General features: G+C 42.5%; 1 protein-coding gene across 1 annotated transcript in view; it reads right to left on the bottom strand.

Annotated features, from left to right (window-relative positions):
- Positions 1-4,238: 4,238 nt before the first annotated feature.
- Slamf1 (signaling lymphocytic activation molecule family member 1) overlaps positions 4,239-19,279 on the bottom strand; it is a 30,507-nt gene continuing 15,466 nt past the window's right edge. Inside the window, exons 4-7 of the mRNA XM_055613318.1 lie at positions 13,663-13,755; positions 9,233-9,306; positions 5,087-5,182; positions 4,239-4,303 (exon numbers count right to left, since the gene is read on the bottom strand). Coding sequence (XP_055469293.1) covers positions 4,253-4,303; positions 5,087-5,182; positions 9,233-9,306; positions 13,663-13,755 — 314 coding nt within the window. The 3' untranslated portion in view covers positions 4,239-4,252. The remainder of the gene's footprint in view (positions 4,304-5,086; positions 5,183-9,232; positions 9,307-13,662; positions 13,756-19,279) is intronic.

Below are 19,279 nucleotides of genomic sequence, written 5' to 3'. Positions count from 1 at the left end.
CAGACTCCACCCAGGCATCAGAGCTTTAGTCTCTTAAAACCGAGAATGGATCTGTTCCTCCTGACTTCTGTAGAATTCAGATATGCCCAGTCAAAAGAAAACAACACTGGAAGAACAACAAGGGGAATTCTGACACTGTAGTCTTTTCTTTAATACTGTCAGCCTGAGGGAAAGGTGAGCTTGACTCACTCGGGACCATTCGGGGAAGACTAAAGTACACAAGTATAGTACTGGAAAGGGTTCTCTTCCGGGCATGGGACTGCAGAAGAAAAAAAAATAAAAGGCCAACCATTGTCAGATGGGCAGCTAGAAAGACTGCCTCTAATAGTCCCCATCCTCAGTGAGGTGTGGAGCCTAGGGATTCAGGGAAGTTTGGGGATAGAATCTCATTCTCTTTGGTTTCTACATCTCCATCAAGTTCAACCACAGGAAAAACCCAAGGGTTAGGAGCTGATCTTCTAGAGCCATCTGAATTGCAGTAAATGAATGAGAGCTTGTAACTCCACGCTCTATACATGCTTGTAAGTAGCTCTGTGTTGTAAGCAGCTCTATGGTTTTCAGAATAGACAGCTAGTCTTCCAGACATGATATGGTTGATGCATACATCATAGCAGCTGTTGTTTTCTATATAACATGTGCACAAGACTGAGCCAGTCAAAATTCCATCATGGAGAGCAGGAGCCCTATCTTTAGCTGATGAGTTGTCCACATTTGATGGCTGCTGGGAGATGAGTTACTTTTCTTTAGAGCATGTGAGCACTGGTAGACTGCCCATGCCCAACTGGATGACCTCATACCCATTCTCATCGGGTAAGCACTAACTGGACTCAGAGGGCTACTGATAATAATAATAATAATAATAATAATAATAGTAATAATAGTAAAGAGGGCATGGAGTCAGAAGGGAAATAGGTTGGTGGGTTCTTTGAGGAATTGTAGGAAGGCAGTTAGGGTGAATAAGATCAAAATATGTTGTTACATTACATCTTCAAAGAATTAAAAAAAAATCTTTGGTCTGAGATTAAACAAGGGAATGTAGTGAACATTTTTTGATCTGCCCAGCACCTAAGTCTCGCTTCTGTTTGGGGAACTTTCTAATTTATAACAGGTGGAGTCCACCAGCCACTTCAAAATAGAAGCTTCCAGATAGCAAATTTGTAGTCTCCCTTGAGGTGTATGATGTGCACATATGACCTAGGGTTGGCCATTCTGGAGTATCAAATGTTTCACTAGAAGCTAAAGATGAAAAGATGAAGGAGGGTGTAGTTATTTTTGTCATGGAAAATGCAACAGTAACGACTGCTATTATCACGTTACTAAGTGCAGAAGCAGCAGCAGGCAGGGGTGGAGTCTATGCCTAGGTTGAAGACAATGGTCACAAAATAGTGGCACCCAGCATCACTGTCCCTAGAGTAGCTTTACGAGTTTGACTATGGTCCTAGCTACAGCCTGTTCTTCCTTTATTCTCCTTGCTTTCAAAGAAAATGTGATGGCTATTCTTGGTTGTCAACTTGATGGCATTCATCTGGGATGAATGACAATCCAGAACTGGAGGGCACACTAGTGAGAGATTATTTTTACTTAGATGAATCTATTCTATTCCAGACTTTTGAGGTAGGAAGATTCACACCTTTGACCCAGACCTTGAGGTGGGAAGATACAAGTTTAATCTGGTCCACAGCTTCTGCTGGAAACCTATATAAAAACATGGCAGAAGGAAGCTTTTGCTCTTTGCCTGGTCGCCCTCACCTTGCTAGCCCATCCATTCCTTCACTGGCATTAGCACATACTTCTTTGGTATTCCAGAATCTATGGAAGACCAGCTGAGACACCCAAGTTTGTGGACTGAGCAACTACTGGATTCTTGGATTCTGGCTGCTCATAGCCAGCCATTGTTAGATTAGCTTGACTGAAGCCTGCAAGTTATTCTAATAAATCCCCAGGTATGTATGTATGTATTTATGTATGTATGTATGTATGTATGTATGTATGTATGTATGTATGTATGTATGTAGTCATATTCATTCTATAAGTTCTGTTGCTCTAGAGAACTCTAATAAAGTTTTTCGGAATATCCTAGTAGTTATTTGACCCAACTGACATATTTTCAATAGGTTTCTATCTTACATAAAATCAAAGCAGATGCTGAGACTTATGGCCAACTGTTGGGCAGAGTGCATGGAATCTTATGTAAGAAGTGGGAAATAGTAAGATCTGGAGAGGACAGATCCCTAACCCTAACCCCACAAGGAGAGCAACAGAACCAGAAAATTTGAACATAGGGGTCTTCCCAGAGACTCATACTCCAACCAAGTACCAGGCATGGAGATAACCTAGAACCCCTGCACAGATGTAGCCCATGGCAGCTCAGTGTCCAAGTGGGTTCCATAGTAATGGGAAGAGGGACTGCCTCTGACTTAATCTGATTGGCCTGCTCTTTGATCACCTCCCCCTGAGGAGGGAAGCAGCCTTACCAGGCCACAGAAGATGACAATGCAGCCACTCCTGATGTGATCTGATAGACTAAGATCAGAAGGAAGGAGAGGAGGACCTCCCTTATCAGTGGACTTGGGGAGGGGCATGCGTGAAGAAAGATGTGGGAGGGTGGGATCGGGAGGGGAGGAGGGAGGGGCTTATGGGGGGAGACAAAGTGAATAAAGTGTAATTAATAAAATAAAATTTTAAAAAAATCCAAAGTTAGCTTTGTGGATTATAATTAGGAATCCCTTTTACAGAATTTAGCACCACAAAATAGGATACACAGAAGAACAGGACTTACACTGTAAATTGTTTAAATACAGAAAGGTACAGGGCAATGGGAAATCAGAGTTCTTAGCTGGGTAGATGGTGTTCTTTGTTATGCAAGAATACAACAGGGTTTTTGTATGTATATGTAGGTGGACGTAGTGAGTGTGTGTGTGTGTGTAGGCACCAGAGAAGGATGTCAGCTTCTTCCTCTGTCACTCTCAGACGTTTCTGTCTGGCTGGGCTGACTAGCTGCCAGGGTCACAGGACCTGTCTGTGTCTGTGTTATAGGCATGCTCAGCCATGCCCATCTCTCTACATGGATACTCGGAGTTTGAATTCAGATACTCATGGTTGCAAAGCAAGTACTATTATCCACTGAGACCTCTCCCCAGCTCCAAAATGGTTATTTTTTTTTTTAAATAGTTGACTAAGTTGTGCAAGAATGGCGGTAGGTTGAAAGACAGCCTCTCTGAGGGCAGACAACATGAAGACTTTACATATGAGCTTATGTAAAGTCTTTTGGACTTTGTGTACGGAGAATTTTTCTGCCTGCATTCTGTTATCTGTGTGATTGAACATCCAATCATTTGAAACTGTTTGATCAAAATAATTTAATTTTCTATTTGAATTAAATTTTACACAGAGGTAACAGTTTGATAAGAAGTTCCTGGTAGACTTGCAATTCCACAGAAGGCCTAGGCTAAAAAAATGGCCTCAGAACCAACAAAGGGAGAATCTTAAGAATCCAGGGTTTTGCTCAAGGCAGTAAATAGAGAACTTAGACTCAAAAGTCCCTTGGAGAAGTGAAAAACCTCCCTGGAACAAGTTCCTCTCAGTATCCCAGGTTACTTTGTAACAGTGTTACAAAACACTTGCTTACTTGGATTTAAGCAGAACACTGCTTGCCAGAACTATCCATTGAAGAACTTGGGATGGTTTCCATTGTATCTCTGAAAGCTTAGAGACTTCAAAGTCATCTTCAGTCTATTGACTTATTAGCTTAAGTTTTGCAAATAAAATACTAGTTCTTTTATAGAATGATCTGAGACAACAAATAATTCATTCTTTATGCTTCATTCCCTTTTTAACCGGAGAGTGAAACTGAGGCACAGAGCCTCTTTTTTTTTCTTTCTTTTTTCTTTTTCTTTTTCTTTTTTTTTTTTTTTTTTTTTTTTTTTTTTTTTTTTTTTTTTTTTTTTGGTCTTTGGGTTCTGTTATCCAACCCAGCAAAGACTGCGCTGTCTGAACTCACATTATGCATTTTATCTGCTGCAGAAAACATGGATCTCTGCTCTGTGTCGGCATCAGCTGCAGAGCAGGTTACACGCGTGGAAATCCTCACTTCCACGCAGGTACTCCTGTGCATATCTATCTCCAGGAAACTGATTGGAGGAGGGTACAGACGTGCAGTTTCTGTCACAGAGAACTTGGGACATGGGGCCAAGTTCAGAAGTTTTGCTTCGTCTGTTTTTCTTCAAAAAAGTCCTTTCATGGGATCTATGGGTCAGCTCTCTGGTAGTGTCACACTGGCATAAACTGTGGTTGGATTTGTTTCCTGTGGGCAAAGAAGTTCATGAGTGATGGAACAGAGGAGAGACGTTTCACAGACAGTGAACAAAATGGCATTCTCTGGGGGAAATCATGTGGCATACATAGCATTATGCTCAGAATCTGTCACTGTCTGGACAGGTCTCCAAATAGGGGTATAGCTGCAAATAGGGGTATAGCTCTCTTCTAAGTGTGAGTGTACCATCAGGGAAATAAGAGATTTGTCCCTGTTATCTAAAGACTGGCCTTCTCCTTCCCTGTCCTCCTCTTTCCTCTTCTCCACTAACACTTCTCCTTTGGAAGAAATTCATTTAAATCAGGGTGTCTGCTATGCCCTGCTCTGTGCTGAAAGACGTTATCCTCTGAAACTAAGCCAACAAAAATCTCCCTTCAAGTTGCTCTCTTAGGTATTTTGGTCACAGTAAGATAAAAATAGTTAACAGACTTCCTATGAGGTGAGGAGAGTCAAAGAAAAAAAAAAAAAAGACAGAGCTCACATCATGGTAGATAGGAAACGGTAAAAGAAGGAATAGCCAAAACAGCCAGTAGATAGTTGCTCTCAGCTTGTGAGCTGGAATGAAGGGTTTTGTGTAAGTCCTAACTAATCACGGCTACAGATGCTCCTTGCTACTTGTGTCAGCTGGACCACTCTCTCCTCCACAGCTCACCAACGTGTTTCACTTCACCTTTACTCAAAAATAAAATAAATAGCAGCAACCTCCCCCCCCGGCCCCGGCCTCTTCTCTGCCTCTTATCAGATATTCAGCGAGGAGGGGCAGAGATACCTCACCTGAATAGACTCTGGTGCAGGCTCTGTGGCATCCACATAGATGGTCGTGCAGGGTTCCCAATCTGTCAGGGCATCATCGAGGTTCTTCTTTAGAGGCTACAGGAGAAGCAAAGAAAACAGATTAGCTGAGCAGAAAGCTGGGGCACATCCAGCTTGGCCCCACAGAAAAGCAGTCCAAGTTCAAAACCTCATTAGCCACTTCCTCTAACTTCCTCCCTGGTGAGAATTCTCCCAGTCTTTCCCGAAGCTCACTCTATCAACTCCCTGCCTGAGTTATATCTTAGAGCTCACAATCTCCCAAGGCAACTTTGTCCCTCATTAGTGCTTAAAAAAAAAAAAAAGGAAAAAGTTTGTCAGCCAGGTGTGGCGGCAAGTACCTGTAATCCCAACACTGGGAGGCAGAGGCAGGGGTATCTCTGTGAGTTGGCGGCCAGCCTGGTTTACAAAGCAATTCCAGGACAGCTAAGGCTGTCTCAAAACAAAACAACAACAACAACAACAAAAAGATTGTCAAAATTGCCATACATTTCTTAGATACCACAGTTTGGAGAAAAAAAATTTAATTTAAGGAAGAATTTCTGATTAGGGACGAGAGGGGTGAGAAGCAGGTGAAAACAGTTCACTAATCGACTTTTATTCACAGATGCACTCCTTGCTTCTCTTGTTGGTTGGGGGAATTTTAGTGTGGCTTGGCCTAAATGTAGGGATAAAGGGTGGATTGAATAACTTAAGCTCTCTGTATTCAAATGGGAAATTTTACAAAAAAAGAGTGTACTAAAAATCAGCCAGAGCTGTATTGGGACTATGTTGTTGAATTTCTCTTTAGGATTCTTATCTAGGTATTAGGAGTCACTTCAAACACAGTTTTAACAATGTCCCACATTTTTGTTGCCTCAGTCTTCAGGGTCACTGACTTTCATGTCCCCAGGGATAGCACACTGGAGCAACCTCAGGTGTATAACGTATTTCTGCGTATTCTTTGTGGATGGGAGCCCTTGAGAAACAGCGGAAGGCAGGAGCCGTGATGAGCTCTGGAGTGGTTATCCTACCAGGTAACCGAAAGTTGTTTAATTTTCTATGTTATTACGTTTTGCTTTTTTGAGACAGGATTTCACTGTGTAGCCTTGGCTGGGCTGGAACTTGATATATAGACCAAACTGGCCTCCAATTCATAGAGATCCACTAGCCTTCGCCTTATGGGATTAAAGGCATTCACCATGACACCAGGCTGTTATTATGTTCTTTATAAAGATATTGCACAGCAATTATGGTGAAAATAAAAGAAATGCTAATTTTTGAATAAATTTCTGTTATTATTTTTATAATGATGTAATAATATAAGCATGATAAATAAAATGAAGGAAATTGTAAGCATGTGAGTAAGTTTGTACATATTGATATATAAAACAATGATAATGTTTTATATTTAAAATACATATAAATTAAGAAACAATGAAATAGAACATAAATCAAAATGCAAAATTATAGTGTAGTTAAAGTATTGTACTGGAGTACAATAAAATAAAAGAAACAAATGTGTTTTAAGAAGTCAGGGATATATTTTATACTTTCTGGGGTATCACTAAAAATAGAGAAAACACTTATTTAATTACTAATGCAACAGAGAATAAAGTGGAATAATAAAAATATAATTTAAAAAAGTCTCCATCAAAGAAACTACAGTCTCAGAGACTCTCACCAATAAGTTCTGCCAAATATATACAGGGGGAAATATGATCAGTTCTACCCAAACATTTCCACAGAATTACAGAAAGAAAATGCTGAATCATGGCTCCCAAAAGATATGCACCACCAGAGTCAGGGTGTATCGCTGCATGGAATTAAGGCCTCCCCCGATAAGGCCAGAACATCAAGGTGAGGCCACTAGATCAGAGTGGGCCCTGCACCCAGTGGGGGATGTCCTGACGGTGGGAAGGATAAGGCAGAGGCACATATGGGAAAGTTTCCTGGAGATGGAGGCAGAAATTATGGTGCAGTCACAGAGCAGCAGAAGTGGAAGGTTGCCTGGAACCATCAGATCACACACACTGAGGCAAAGAGTTCTCTCAACAGATTCCAGAGGGCTGGTGGTCCTGCCATATATCAGTTTCATTTTAGACCTGTAGTCTCCAGAACTGATGTAAACTAAATTCTGGTTGTTTAAACCACCAAGTTTGTAATGATTTCCTTGGGCAGCTTGAGGGAAAGAATACAAGCCTTCAACCGTTTCTAAGGTTAGCGTAATCGTGATAATCAAAACCTCACAAAGTCACTGTGGGTGAAGAAGGATGACAGACCAATTTGACCCAGAAACCAACTGGGAAAAAACATCATGTGTGGCTCGTCTTTGTAATTCTCAGGAAGACCTACTGGAGAAGACATGGATTTAACCTCTAAAGGGCTCATTTTTAAAATGGCCTTTTGGTTTACACTAATTTTTTAAAAGGCCTAAAATTCAAAGGTAAATGGGTAAGAGATTTGAAAGTCAGATGATTTTAACATGGCAATAAACATATGAAAAGTTGTTACTTATTAAGAAAACAAAGCTATAGTAAGACCCCCCAACTGGTATGGATAAAAGGGCTAAAAGTCACAAATTCTGGCTAGCGTGTACAACTTTTAAAACTCATTTATTGAAGAAGTAAAATGACACCCAGTTTGAAGAACAATTTAGTCTTAACCAGTCAATTGGAGAATTCAAATGATTTATCATTCAGCAAATCTACTTCTAGGTGTGTGCCTTCCAAACTATGTAGACATATTCATATGAATTTCCTAACTATAATTTTCATAATGACCTCAAACAGGATATAACGCAGATGCCCATTAATAGCTAACTAGATAAATATATTCTCAGATTGCACATCAACACACTGAGAGCCGATCCACCAATGAGAATGTGTGCATCCTGAGTTCAAAGACATGCATGAATTTATAACCAGATGCAAGAAAAAAAATACCAATGGACTCTTTTTTGTGAGGGCCAAGAAAAGAAAAAATGTGATTCATATTTCTAGAAGGCAGGATAGTGGTTATCTCTGGGGAGGAGACAGAGCTGCGGTGCAGAGGTGTTCTGGAGGACCTGGCGTGTGGGTGGGGTTTTAGGTGGAGGACTCAAACTGAAAGATGCACTGTCTTCTCAAGTAGGTCAGTAGGCTTGATGCAATCCTTTTTCTTTTTTCTTTTTTTTGGTAATACGTGAGAAGCCGATTCTAAAGGATACATCCAGCCTCGGCTAAGCACACATTTGGGTGAGAGGGTACTGTTGGGGCCCTCACGGTTTTAAATGGAGGTTTGTTCTCAATAGGGGTCTTTGGATGATGCATTACACCCAGCAGGCCATCAGCAGGCAGCCGAAAGAAATTTGCTCCGGACTGCCTCCTGGTCTTCAGAAAGGAATTTATTGTATTATTATGTAATTATCTTTATCTTCATCACCTTTACGCAATGATATACCTCTACCACCTCCTGAATGGCCAGATTCTGGACTAACTATGCCTAGAACTAACTATGCCTGGAAAACCAGTGTCTATCTGACAAGGATCCTCTAGACTCCTTACCTGTTACTGCTAACATATCTGTTCCCTGACTCCATCATGTCTCATGTTTTCCCATCACTCCTCTCTTAGCTCAGTGGCCATGTTACCTCGGTTTTGTTTTCCTTCCTCCTCATTCAACACGTCAGAGTCCCCTCTGACTAGAATTGTCAAGATCCTCCATTTCTGGCCCTGCTTGTACTTTGCAGATGGCGTTATCAGGATCAGGCCAGTGTGCCACACAATAGCTTTTCCACGCCTCTCCCTCTTTCCCCAAACCTGCATGCTTCAAGAAGGAAGCCTGTGGACATGCAGTGGAGACTCCTAGAATGCCACAAAGCATCCAAGGTCTTGTGTGTACACCTCCACCTCATTATTAGGGAGAAGCAGGTGACTAGATCGCCCAGTGTTTTCTCCTATTTCAAACCATACAGAGACCCGCTGACGCTGGCTTAACGACTTTTAGGGGGAGCTCCTGTTCTCGACTTTTCTGCTTTCCTAACTTCATCTACTCTAGAACCTTGCACAACCATGAATGTGTGCGGGGACCTCTAGTCAGGAATCCTGTGGAAATATGACAGACACGCCCCAAGGACAGCATAGAACTTACCCCTGATTTCTGCACCTGGGCATAAATAGTAAGGCCCTTTTCTTCCACTGGTGGTTGGCAGGGCTTTGTTTTACCTGGAAAGAAAGAAACACCATGGTTATCTGCCTCTGGCCCCCAGCTCAGTCCTGTCCACACCATAGTCACCTTCCCCAGCACTGCCACAGGAAGAAGGCACTAGTTCCCACCCTCTGCTCATTCGTTTATAGCACTGGATTGGCTACTTGATCTGTCTAGGCCCGTGTCCCTCCCTATCGGATGGGATTTGAAATGCCCATCTCATACGATTACTGTAGAGATTAAATGAGATGATGCCTGTGAAGCATCTACACCAGTTACACCAGCAGATAGCAAATGTCTAAAAGGTGCTGAGCATTTTTCCCTCAACACCTCTGTATCTCTCTTCCCCCTCCCTCTTCCTCTTCCTTCTCCCCCACCCCCACTGCACCCCCCAACAAAACAGGACCTCACTCTATAGCCCAAGCTGGCTTCAAACTCAAAATTCTCCTCGCCTCCGCCTCCCAAGTGGCAGGCTTGGAGGAGACGCCATGACTCTGAGTTATGCACGGGTGCTATTTCTTCGCCGTGCCACTCAGTTACTTTCATCTTTACTTTTGTGTGGATCTGCTCTGCTAATAGGGTTCTAGGTTTTCTGAGGTCACAGCTTGTTATTTATGGCGTGTCTTTTACTCTCCAGCTGGCAGCATGTTGCTTCACTCACAGCTTTCTCGTCGGCCTGTTTCTGGAGGGCTTGCTGTGTGTGTGTGGGATGGTGCCATAGGTGGGAAGCTCCTCTTGGAAGTGTCTGAAAAACAATTCAGCAGCGTCATTCTCCTGCTCACAATCTAGAAAACTAGCTCAGGATCTGGGGTCCCTGTAAACTCATGAGTTGTAAAACATTTTAATTTTTAGCTGACAGTCAAGTTTTTTTTTTTTTTTTAATTATAAAGAAACTCCTCATCATAAAAATTCAAGTTGGCTAGAAATGTACCAGACTATAACCTATAACTCCCTCATTAATCAACACTATCTCATTCTCAGAAGTAACCAATTTAAAAAGTTTCCTGCATGTCTATCTTTGGGCAATATCATACTTTCTGTGAAGACATAACTATTCCCTCTGCATAGACTAGTAACCACAAGTGGCAAGCGAGTACTTGAACTGTGGGACTAGTGAAACTGAGAAACTGCTTACTTAGTAGTACTTTAATTAGCTACTGGGTGGTGCAGTTCTAGATATGGATTATAGTTCGTAGGCTTTTCTCTCTTTTTATACAAATGGTGCCATTCGACTCACATATCCCTCTAAACTGACCTTTTCACTTAAAATGTGTTCAGAGGCTTTTCATCAAACATGCGCTTTTTCTAACACTGAACTCCTCTCCTTGCATGCACCATGCACCAGTGAGCATGTGGAAAGGCAGGGGCCTGACCCGTAGAGGGCTCACAGGGGGTTGTTGCAAGATCTAGGCCGAGCACGGAAGCTGAGCCCAGAAGAAACCAGAGTCGTTTGGGTAAACTTACTAATGTCAATTAATTTATCCTCTTCAGAAGCTGGAAGCACTTCACTGAGAGACTATCTCCAAGAGGCACACTTTGGTCTGGAGGAGAAATGCCTAGTCTGTGATGTGACTGTAATGGGAAATGGTACTGAGGGTGTGGTTCTTTGGGAGGAAATGATGGGCAGACACAGGGAAGTTCAAGGAATTCGAGCAAAAGCAGTGGGTGATTTTTCTCAGGCATAGCATGCCTGAGGGTTCTAATCTCACTGGTGTGTGTGTGTGTGTGTGTGTGTGTGTGTGTGTGTGGCAGAGAGAGACAGACACCAGACTCACAGAAACACAGATACAGAAAGAGACAGAGACAGACAGATAGGCAGAGAGAGATAGAGACAGAGATAGAGACACACAGAGAAACAGAGTCAGAGATAGCAGAGACAGAGAGAGAGGGGAAGAGAAAGAACTGGAGGGTAGGGATCATAGGTTTTCAGAAATGGTTGGGGGTAGGAGAAGGATGCAAAGTAGTTCTATGAGATATTCTTTCATTTCAAATCCTCTAGGGTTTGCAAAGAGAGACCTGCTTGCCCAGCCCCCTTTTAGGTGTGGTCAGGGATACAAATTTAGAATGGACTCAAGTCTTTAGGGGCTCTCAATTTGCAGACCAGATCAGGATGTAATTTAGAATTGGTAGGACAGTTCCAGATAATAAAAAAGACCACTGGATCCAAAGATTTAGATTCTCCTCTCTGCTCCCTCCCTCCTTCCATCTCTCTCTCCCTCCTCCCCTTCCTCCCTCACTCCCTTACTTCTCTCTTTCAGTACAGAAGCAGATTTTCAGGAGCCAGTTCGGCTTGGCTCCGAGTTAGCCAGGCCTTAGGATGTAATGGAAAAGATCGAAGCCCTGGAGCACGGCCTTAAAACTAGCAGGAGCATCTGTGACATGGACCTGAACAGCTTAAGTTATCTCAGTGGAGCTCCTTACATGCTGTAGTTGTGAAAACAGAACATAAGCCATTATTGTTTTCTTCAGCTCTCACATGAAGGGAGATGTCTTTTTTGCTTATTTGTTTATTTTTGTTTTTCAAGACAGGGTTTCTCTGTGTAGCCCAGGCTGTTATAGAACTGACTCTGTAGATCAAGCTGGCCTCAAACTGCCTGCCTCTGCCTCTGGAGTGCTGGGATTAGAGATGTGCACCACCATTGCCCGGCCTAAGAAGTTGCCTCATGTGACCTTAACTTCAAGTACTTTACACCTGCTGTAAGTACCATTTCTAAAATCTTCCAGTGTAGTCCTCGGCTGGCCTTAAGACTCAAAGCTTTATCTACTGATATCAGGAGATATATCTGTGTATAGATGTGTGTGTATACTTCTGCATCATCCAGGAAAACCACTGAGTGGTGCTTTCTGTGTATTGGTTTGCCAATTGCCACAGCAATACCACAAAGGGCATAATATCCTTGCTTTGCAGATGATAAGCACTTTGCTTGATTACACAGCTCCCTCCCTGGTGGCAAAGTCTGCATTTGAGTTTTGTCTAAGGCCAAACCCCCATGTTTTCATTTCTTTATTCTGGGACAGGGTCTCCCTATGTAGCTCAGGGCTGCTTCAGAATCCACGGGCTGGGATGATCCTCCTGCCTCAGACTTGTAAGCAGCAGTTACTATAGCTAGGCTCACGTCACACTGCCCAATGCCCACACTCTTAACTGGTGTATTCTCCTGGAGATGAGCTTGCCAGAACCAACTTAAAACTCTTCAGAGTCAGGCAGCATTTTGGAGAAGACACTACTAGACATTGCCAGCAGAATCTCTTGAGCAATGTTTCGGGGAGGAGGCAGCAACTAAATGTAGATTTTGGCACAGGTTTGTATGGCACTGGATTACAAGGCATAAACGGTGCCTGGAAAAGCTGGGTGTGTGTTTTGAGGGTGGTGGGAGTGGGCTTTGGGAGGAAAGGAAGTACTGCTCCCCCAGGGCTCAGCCGTGTGCTGAGCAGAACGCAATGAGGGGTATGTGTGAAAGGCTAGCACACCTTCGCTCGGCTAGATGGGGAACTCCATCTGCTTTCTTAGCTCCCGAACCTGTCCCTGTTTTCCTACAATGAAAGCTAAGTGGATCCACTCTCAGACCCTTAGCTCTCAATCGAAGTTTTAGCTGAATAGCACGCCCCTCCCCCACCTTCGATGGAGGAAATGAGACAGAGGCAGGCATGTGTGCTGCGATCGACAGCTTATAAGCAACATGAACGTGCTGAGGTAAGGCTTTTCTAAGAAGACTGTACGCCGATGATGTTGATCTGCTTGAGGATGACAAGAGCCATCGAGTGCTGCCCTCACTAAGGGAAGGCCAGCCAGGACATCCGTGTCCAGGATGCTACGATCCAGACGGGTGAATGGTAGGTAACCAGTGAGGCTGAGGGAGCACATTGCCCTGAGATAGTGAATCACAGGGCAGTTTAGAAGAAATACCGAGCATTGAAACTTAGAATCACAGCCTTACTGCTTTTAATTTACCCTGGGTCATGTTTCATGGATCCAAGAGTTCTCTGAATTCTCTTCTCTAGTAAATATCAGTGTGGGATGCCTCCTGTTTTGATTTCTTTAGCCTCTGGACAAGCCAAACTCCAGTGCTGAGTTTAAATTATCTGCACAATGTCTTCTGTATTAGGCACTTGTGGCTTTCCTCTACTGATCCCCTTCACCTAGAGGCTCAACAGACTAGGACTGAGGTGACCTGGACAAGAGCTCAAGGTGCATTTATTTAGTATTTTTCACAGGGGCCCCCAGCCAGAAAGCTAAGGTGATGAGACTGAGTCCATGCTTACAGTGAGAGCATAAAAGATCTGTATGTATACAAGAGTCTGTGCTTGTGGAAAATCTATTCCATGTATCACTGGGAGGCCGGTAAGAATTCCCCTCTTGTAACATATCCTACCTTGTCTTTTGAACATTATTGCAGTGGAAACCAGGATGATGATTATAATGACCCCTATTGATACGGCAACATATGGTATCCGAGAGCTTGATTCTGAAAGAAAAGTCAAAAGGACAATTTCAAAGGCACTGTGGGTTTAAAAACATCCTGCCCACTTGTAAGTGAGTACATACCATGTGTATCTTCCTGCTTCTGGAACACCTCACTCGGGATGATCTTTTCTAGTTCCTACCATTTGCCTGCAAATTTCATGATTTCCTTGTTTTTAATTGCGGAGTAGTATTCCACTGTGTAAATGTACCACAATTTCTGTATCTATTCCTCAGTTGAGGGACATCTGGGTTGTTTCCAGCTTCTTGCTATTACTAATAAAGCTGCTATGAACATGGTTGAGCAAATGTCCTCATTAGGATAAACATACTAAAATCTGCACATCTAAAGAAGCTAAGCAAGAAGGAGGACCCCAGGTAAGATGATCAATTCTCACTCAGAAAGGCAAATGGGATGGACATCAGAAGAGGAAAGAAAACAGGGAATAGAATGGGATCCTACCACAGAAGGCCTTTGAAAGACTCTATCCAATAAGGTATCAAAGCAAATGCTGAGCCTCATAGCCAAATTTTGGGCAGAGTGCAGGGAATCTTATGAAAAAAGGGGGAGAGAGAAAGACCTGGAGGGGACAGGAGTTGTACAAGGAGAGCAACAGAACAAAAAAAGCTGAGCACAGGGGTCTTTTCTGAGACTGATACTCTAACCAAGGACCATGCATGGAGATAACCTAGACCCCCTGTACCGATGTAGCCCATAGCAGCTCAGTCTCCAAGTGGGCTCCCTAGTAATGGGAACAGGGACTGTCTCTGATATGAACTCAGTGGCTGGCTCTTTGATCACCTCCCCCTGAGTGAAGAACAGCCTTACTGGGCCACAGAGGAAGACAATGCAGCCAGTCTTGATGAGAGCTGATAGGCTAGGGTCAGATGGAAGGGGAGGAGGACCTCCCCTACCAGGTGGCTTGGGGGAGGGACATGGGAAGAGATGAGGGAGGAAAGGTGGGATTGGGAGGGGATGAGGGAGGGAGCTACAGTTGGGATACAAAGCGATTAAACTATAATTTAAAAAAAAAAATATATATATATATATATATATTACAACCTAAAAAAAAAAAAAAAACCTACCCTGCCCAGAAGTGAGAAGACTGAGCCTCATGCTCTGTTTCTGTATCTGTCTCCCCAGGGAGATGTTGGTTTGCATGGTTTTAGAGTTTAGCTTTAGAACACCAAGATTTTTATGTCTGCCTTCTTACCCTCACTTTACTTACGGTCTTTGGCTTTCACACTTCTAATTTCATAAAGTTGTTTCTAAATAAGATGCTTTATTTTCCCTTTAACCATCACTTGTTTAAAATCAACTTATCTCGATCTCTTCTAAGCCAAGCTCTTGCCCTGCTTCTCCTTTTTAACATTTCTAAAATATTATGTGTCCATTTTTGGTAAAAGAGATGTGATGGTCTCATGTGCTTGTCCCCATGCCCCCAAAGTACTCCCATGAGACAACTGGGAGGAAGAAATCTGCTTTTCTTCTTAAGAAATAAAAACAATAGTGCTATTATTGCCTTTCAATGCAAATAACTATGTTGAACCCACCAGACCTGAACTAAAAGAAACGCACGTAGTTTTTCCTTTCAATTGTTGTAATATTTTAAATTAGCAAATCTAACTGAGGCTTGAAATCACAGAGCCAAATTTTGCAGCTTTCTTCAGCCACTGTGCTAAATCCTTTTGAACCAAAAACACCACTTTGAAAAATAGTGAGTAAGACCTTTGTGTCAATCAACAGGATATTTGGCTCACTAACACAGTAACACAGTTGCTAAGTACTTTTGATAGGAAGTTTTGTACAGTAATGTATTTAATCAAACAATCCTAAGAGGTGGGGTACTTTTATTATTTCCATTTTATAAGCAAGGAAACATCATGAAGAGAGCCAAGGCCTAGGCTAGCAATAGAGAGGAGACATGGCTGAACACTAAAGACAGACTACCTGGGAGTCAGCAAGGAGTGGGGTCCCACTTGAAGCATTAGGTTTCTAAGTAATGGCACTAAATTGTAGTGTTGCTGATGAAACAAATACAATACCAGGGTTTAACACTAACGTGTAGGGGCACTGTATTAAAATGATTGTGAAGGAAAAGTGGGTTTAAAAACATCCTGCCCAGAAGTATAAATATATATAAATATAGATTTCCTGGTGGTTGAATGTTTGAGGGATACATCAGAAGTTGAAAGGAAGGACTAAGTGGGTTCCAGAGGAGCAGATTAATTGCAGGCACAATTTGGATGTTTATAAAACTGATGAGAACATAGACAGAAATACCACGGAATGGATAGAAGGCTCCAGCCCAAAAGCTACTCAGCTCTTCTGGACTTGAAAGAGTTCTTTTCTTTACAGGCTCTTCACATAGGCTAGTCATAAGGAATCTCTCTACAACAACAGATTCTCTTCCTCAAGTAAACCATGTTTTCACCAAATAACAAACTCAACAGTCTTGATCAAGAAAGGAGAAAAGCTAGGTGTGGTAGCTCATGCCTCTAGTCCCACTACTCAAAAGGCTGAAATAGGAGGGCTGAAAGTTCAAGGGTTATGAAGTGAGACCCCCTGACTTAGAAATGAATAAATGAATGAATAAACAAACATGGATAAACAAAGACTGGCTTTGCATAACGCATGAAATGAGGAAGGAAGCATGAGTTACTCAACCTGCATGACATTCTGAATGGCACATGATGTCTGAGGATGAGGAGTCTAATTGGGTCAGATTTTTTGCTGTCAGTACCAGGGACACACAGAGAAAACTTCCCAGTACAAGGCAAGAAGCAGAGGCAATGGCCTAAGCTTCTTTCACAAATGTATTGGTATTGGTCCAACAAACCATGATAGCACTTACTATTTTGAGCGAGTTCCTTTCTCTTCCTCTAACATAGGCATTTCGAGAAAGTCTATAACAAAAGCTAATTTAGGAAAAAACACCTCAACCGTTTATATCATTTCCAAAGATTATATTTCATCTAAATTTCACATGAGATTTACAAAAAGACCAAAATCCAAGGTGATGCCTCTGAAACTGGAAAATAACAGATGACAGACTCTCATGGGGACTTGTCTGCCAAATCCACCTTTCTCACCTCCCCGGGCCTTCTGCTGGCAGCCATGATGCCCACCTACTCACCAAGCCAACAACTACAGGCACATGATTGAGGCTCCCAGTGTGGTAACACCAGGCCTGTGTCTTTTCAGGTTCTCAGGAAGATGAAATCAATCGCTGCTTGTATCCTGGGACAAAAATGACCAGCTTCTGCCAGACATGAGAGGCAATCCAGCCATCATCTTGAAAAATACTTTATCAACTCTAATTTTTCCTTTTATCTTTTAAGATATGTATGAATACATTGGTGAATATTTTTATGGAACCATTAGCTTAAAAAGAAACTTGAAGGAACTATATATAGTGTTTAGTTTACACAACCCACTAATTTCACGTTGAGCGAACAAGTAGGTAGTGTGTTGTAGAAGATGTCAGTGGCACAGCTGGGAAAATGAGAACTGTAGATTTTGAGGTTTTTGACAGAGTCTGGAGATGGGAGTCCCACTAGGAAAGCAGCCACTGATGCCTGGGAGAGTGAAGGCCCTTTAGGTGGCCAACCTATTTCTTCACCATCTTCTTCAGTACTATACTCCCCTTCCTGACGATGATTCAGCTGTCCACCACATCTGCTCAGGCCTGACGCTCAGGCCACTCTTTCTTCCTCAGTGTCAACTTTCCTGAACATTTCAGTCTCATTCTGCCCTCTCCTCAAGACTTCAGCATTACATGCCATTTGTCATAACCTGTGTTTTCCCACCATTATCTTTGCAATGTGAAGTGTTTTAACTGACAGTGTTAGAAGCCAGACAGATGGATTCAACTCCATGTGTATTAATTAACAACTGTGTATCCCAGAGAATCTTTCACACCCTCCAAGGCCCGTTTCATCATCAATAAAGTGAGCATAAAAATATTTAGTCCATGGGGTTGTTCTGAAGAACCACAGCAACAATGTACATAAAATGTTCAGAGGAAAGTCTAGAATCTGTCACATGATCAGTGAGTGTCACCTGCTTTCACTAGTCTCAGTTCCCCATGAACTGCTGGGAGGCCAGGGATCATCTCTGTTATTAACAGAGATTCTTTTTCAGTCCATTCAGTACTTGGCACATACATCCTTCGTTAATTCTTAATGTTTGATTGGAATAAGAAGAGGAATTTGCTCTTAAGTGCAAAACTGTTCTCCTCAATGAAGCCTAGAGGTATTGCTGTTGCATCCCGTCATTTGGTTACAGCTCAGTCTTCCCTTCTGGATAGCAGGCTCCAAGGTGCCTGTGTTCATCCAGTTGGTGCTAATCACTACTCGTGATATTTATACAGCAACTGACTATCAAGGACTTGAAACCCAGAGGATTTAGACTAATATGGACAGAACGCTGCTTATGTAGCTTGTTGGGGTCAGGCTGCCCACAGTTTCTGAAGTTTCTGGAAATGTTTTCCTTGTGGTCCTCTGAGGCCTTGTTCCTATTGCTGTGTACTGTTCTTGTGCAAGGACTGATCCCTTCATCAACTTCAATTCCAAAAAGAAAGCGAGATAGAAGAACTCTGTACTGAAAATCTGTGTGTCTCAGTCTCCTATGGAAGATTTGAGGGAGCAGGACTCTGCCGTGAACTGGGAGGAAGCTTCACACGTCACGTGATAAGCTCAGACTGCCCCTCCCGCTCTAGGCTGGTCCAGAACATGCTGTGTGACTGTCCTGGGTCAGCCTACCCAGTGCAGGTATTAGTGGCATGTGCCTGTTCCCTCTGCTGCGCTGGTCTGTCTGAGCGGTATCTTCTCATTTCTTGGAGCGTCTGGACCACATCTATATCCCTTGGGGGAGGGTGTTTTAGCATCCATTAAAGCATGTCTTAAGTACTATGGATCCTCCAGAGAGACATTTTAGCAGTAGTCTCTTTTAAAATAACTGTTTTTTTATCCAGTAAAGTGCAAAGACTTTGTCACAGAAGTCCAACTTAGATCAAAACTCTCTAAATGTATTCTCTGTGCCTATTCTTTTTCTTTTTACACCCTTTCATTCCGTTGAATATAGGACATGAAGACACTCCTTATACATTTGATGAACTTAAATTATTGAATATAAATGGATCTTAGAGAACTGTCATGTATTCTTTTGTTAAAATTATCAAAGTGCTAAATATATGAAGGCTTCAGAAGGCATGCTGGGTCACTTTCTGAATGCCCTGAGAAGTACATTGCTTTGTAATAACAACAAGAAGCCAGAAAGTTTGGCCTTCTGAGGCGCCCACAACATGGCCTGTGATTCCAAATCAGAAGATCCGACTCTCCCTCTTTTGGTCATTCATGTAGCAATGCCTCTCAGGATTGTGGTTCTCAGAAATCAGATAAAAGTTGTCCTTGACTCCACAAGCCCTTCATTCACAAAGAAACATTACTTCATCCTTCCTTCCCTCTTTTTTCTTTCTGTTTTCCTTTCTTTTATTGTTTTCTCCTTTCTTTCTTTCTTTCTTTCC

The sequence above is a fragment of the Psammomys obesus genome, unplaced genomic scaffold (genome assembly GCF_907164565.1).
Source record: "Psammomys obesus unplaced genomic scaffold, mPsaObe1.curated_primary_1811, whole genome shotgun sequence".
Lineage (NCBI taxonomy): Eukaryota > Metazoa > Chordata > Mammalia > Rodentia > Muridae > Psammomys > Psammomys obesus.
This window is presented reverse-complemented; position numbering and strand designations above follow the sequence as displayed.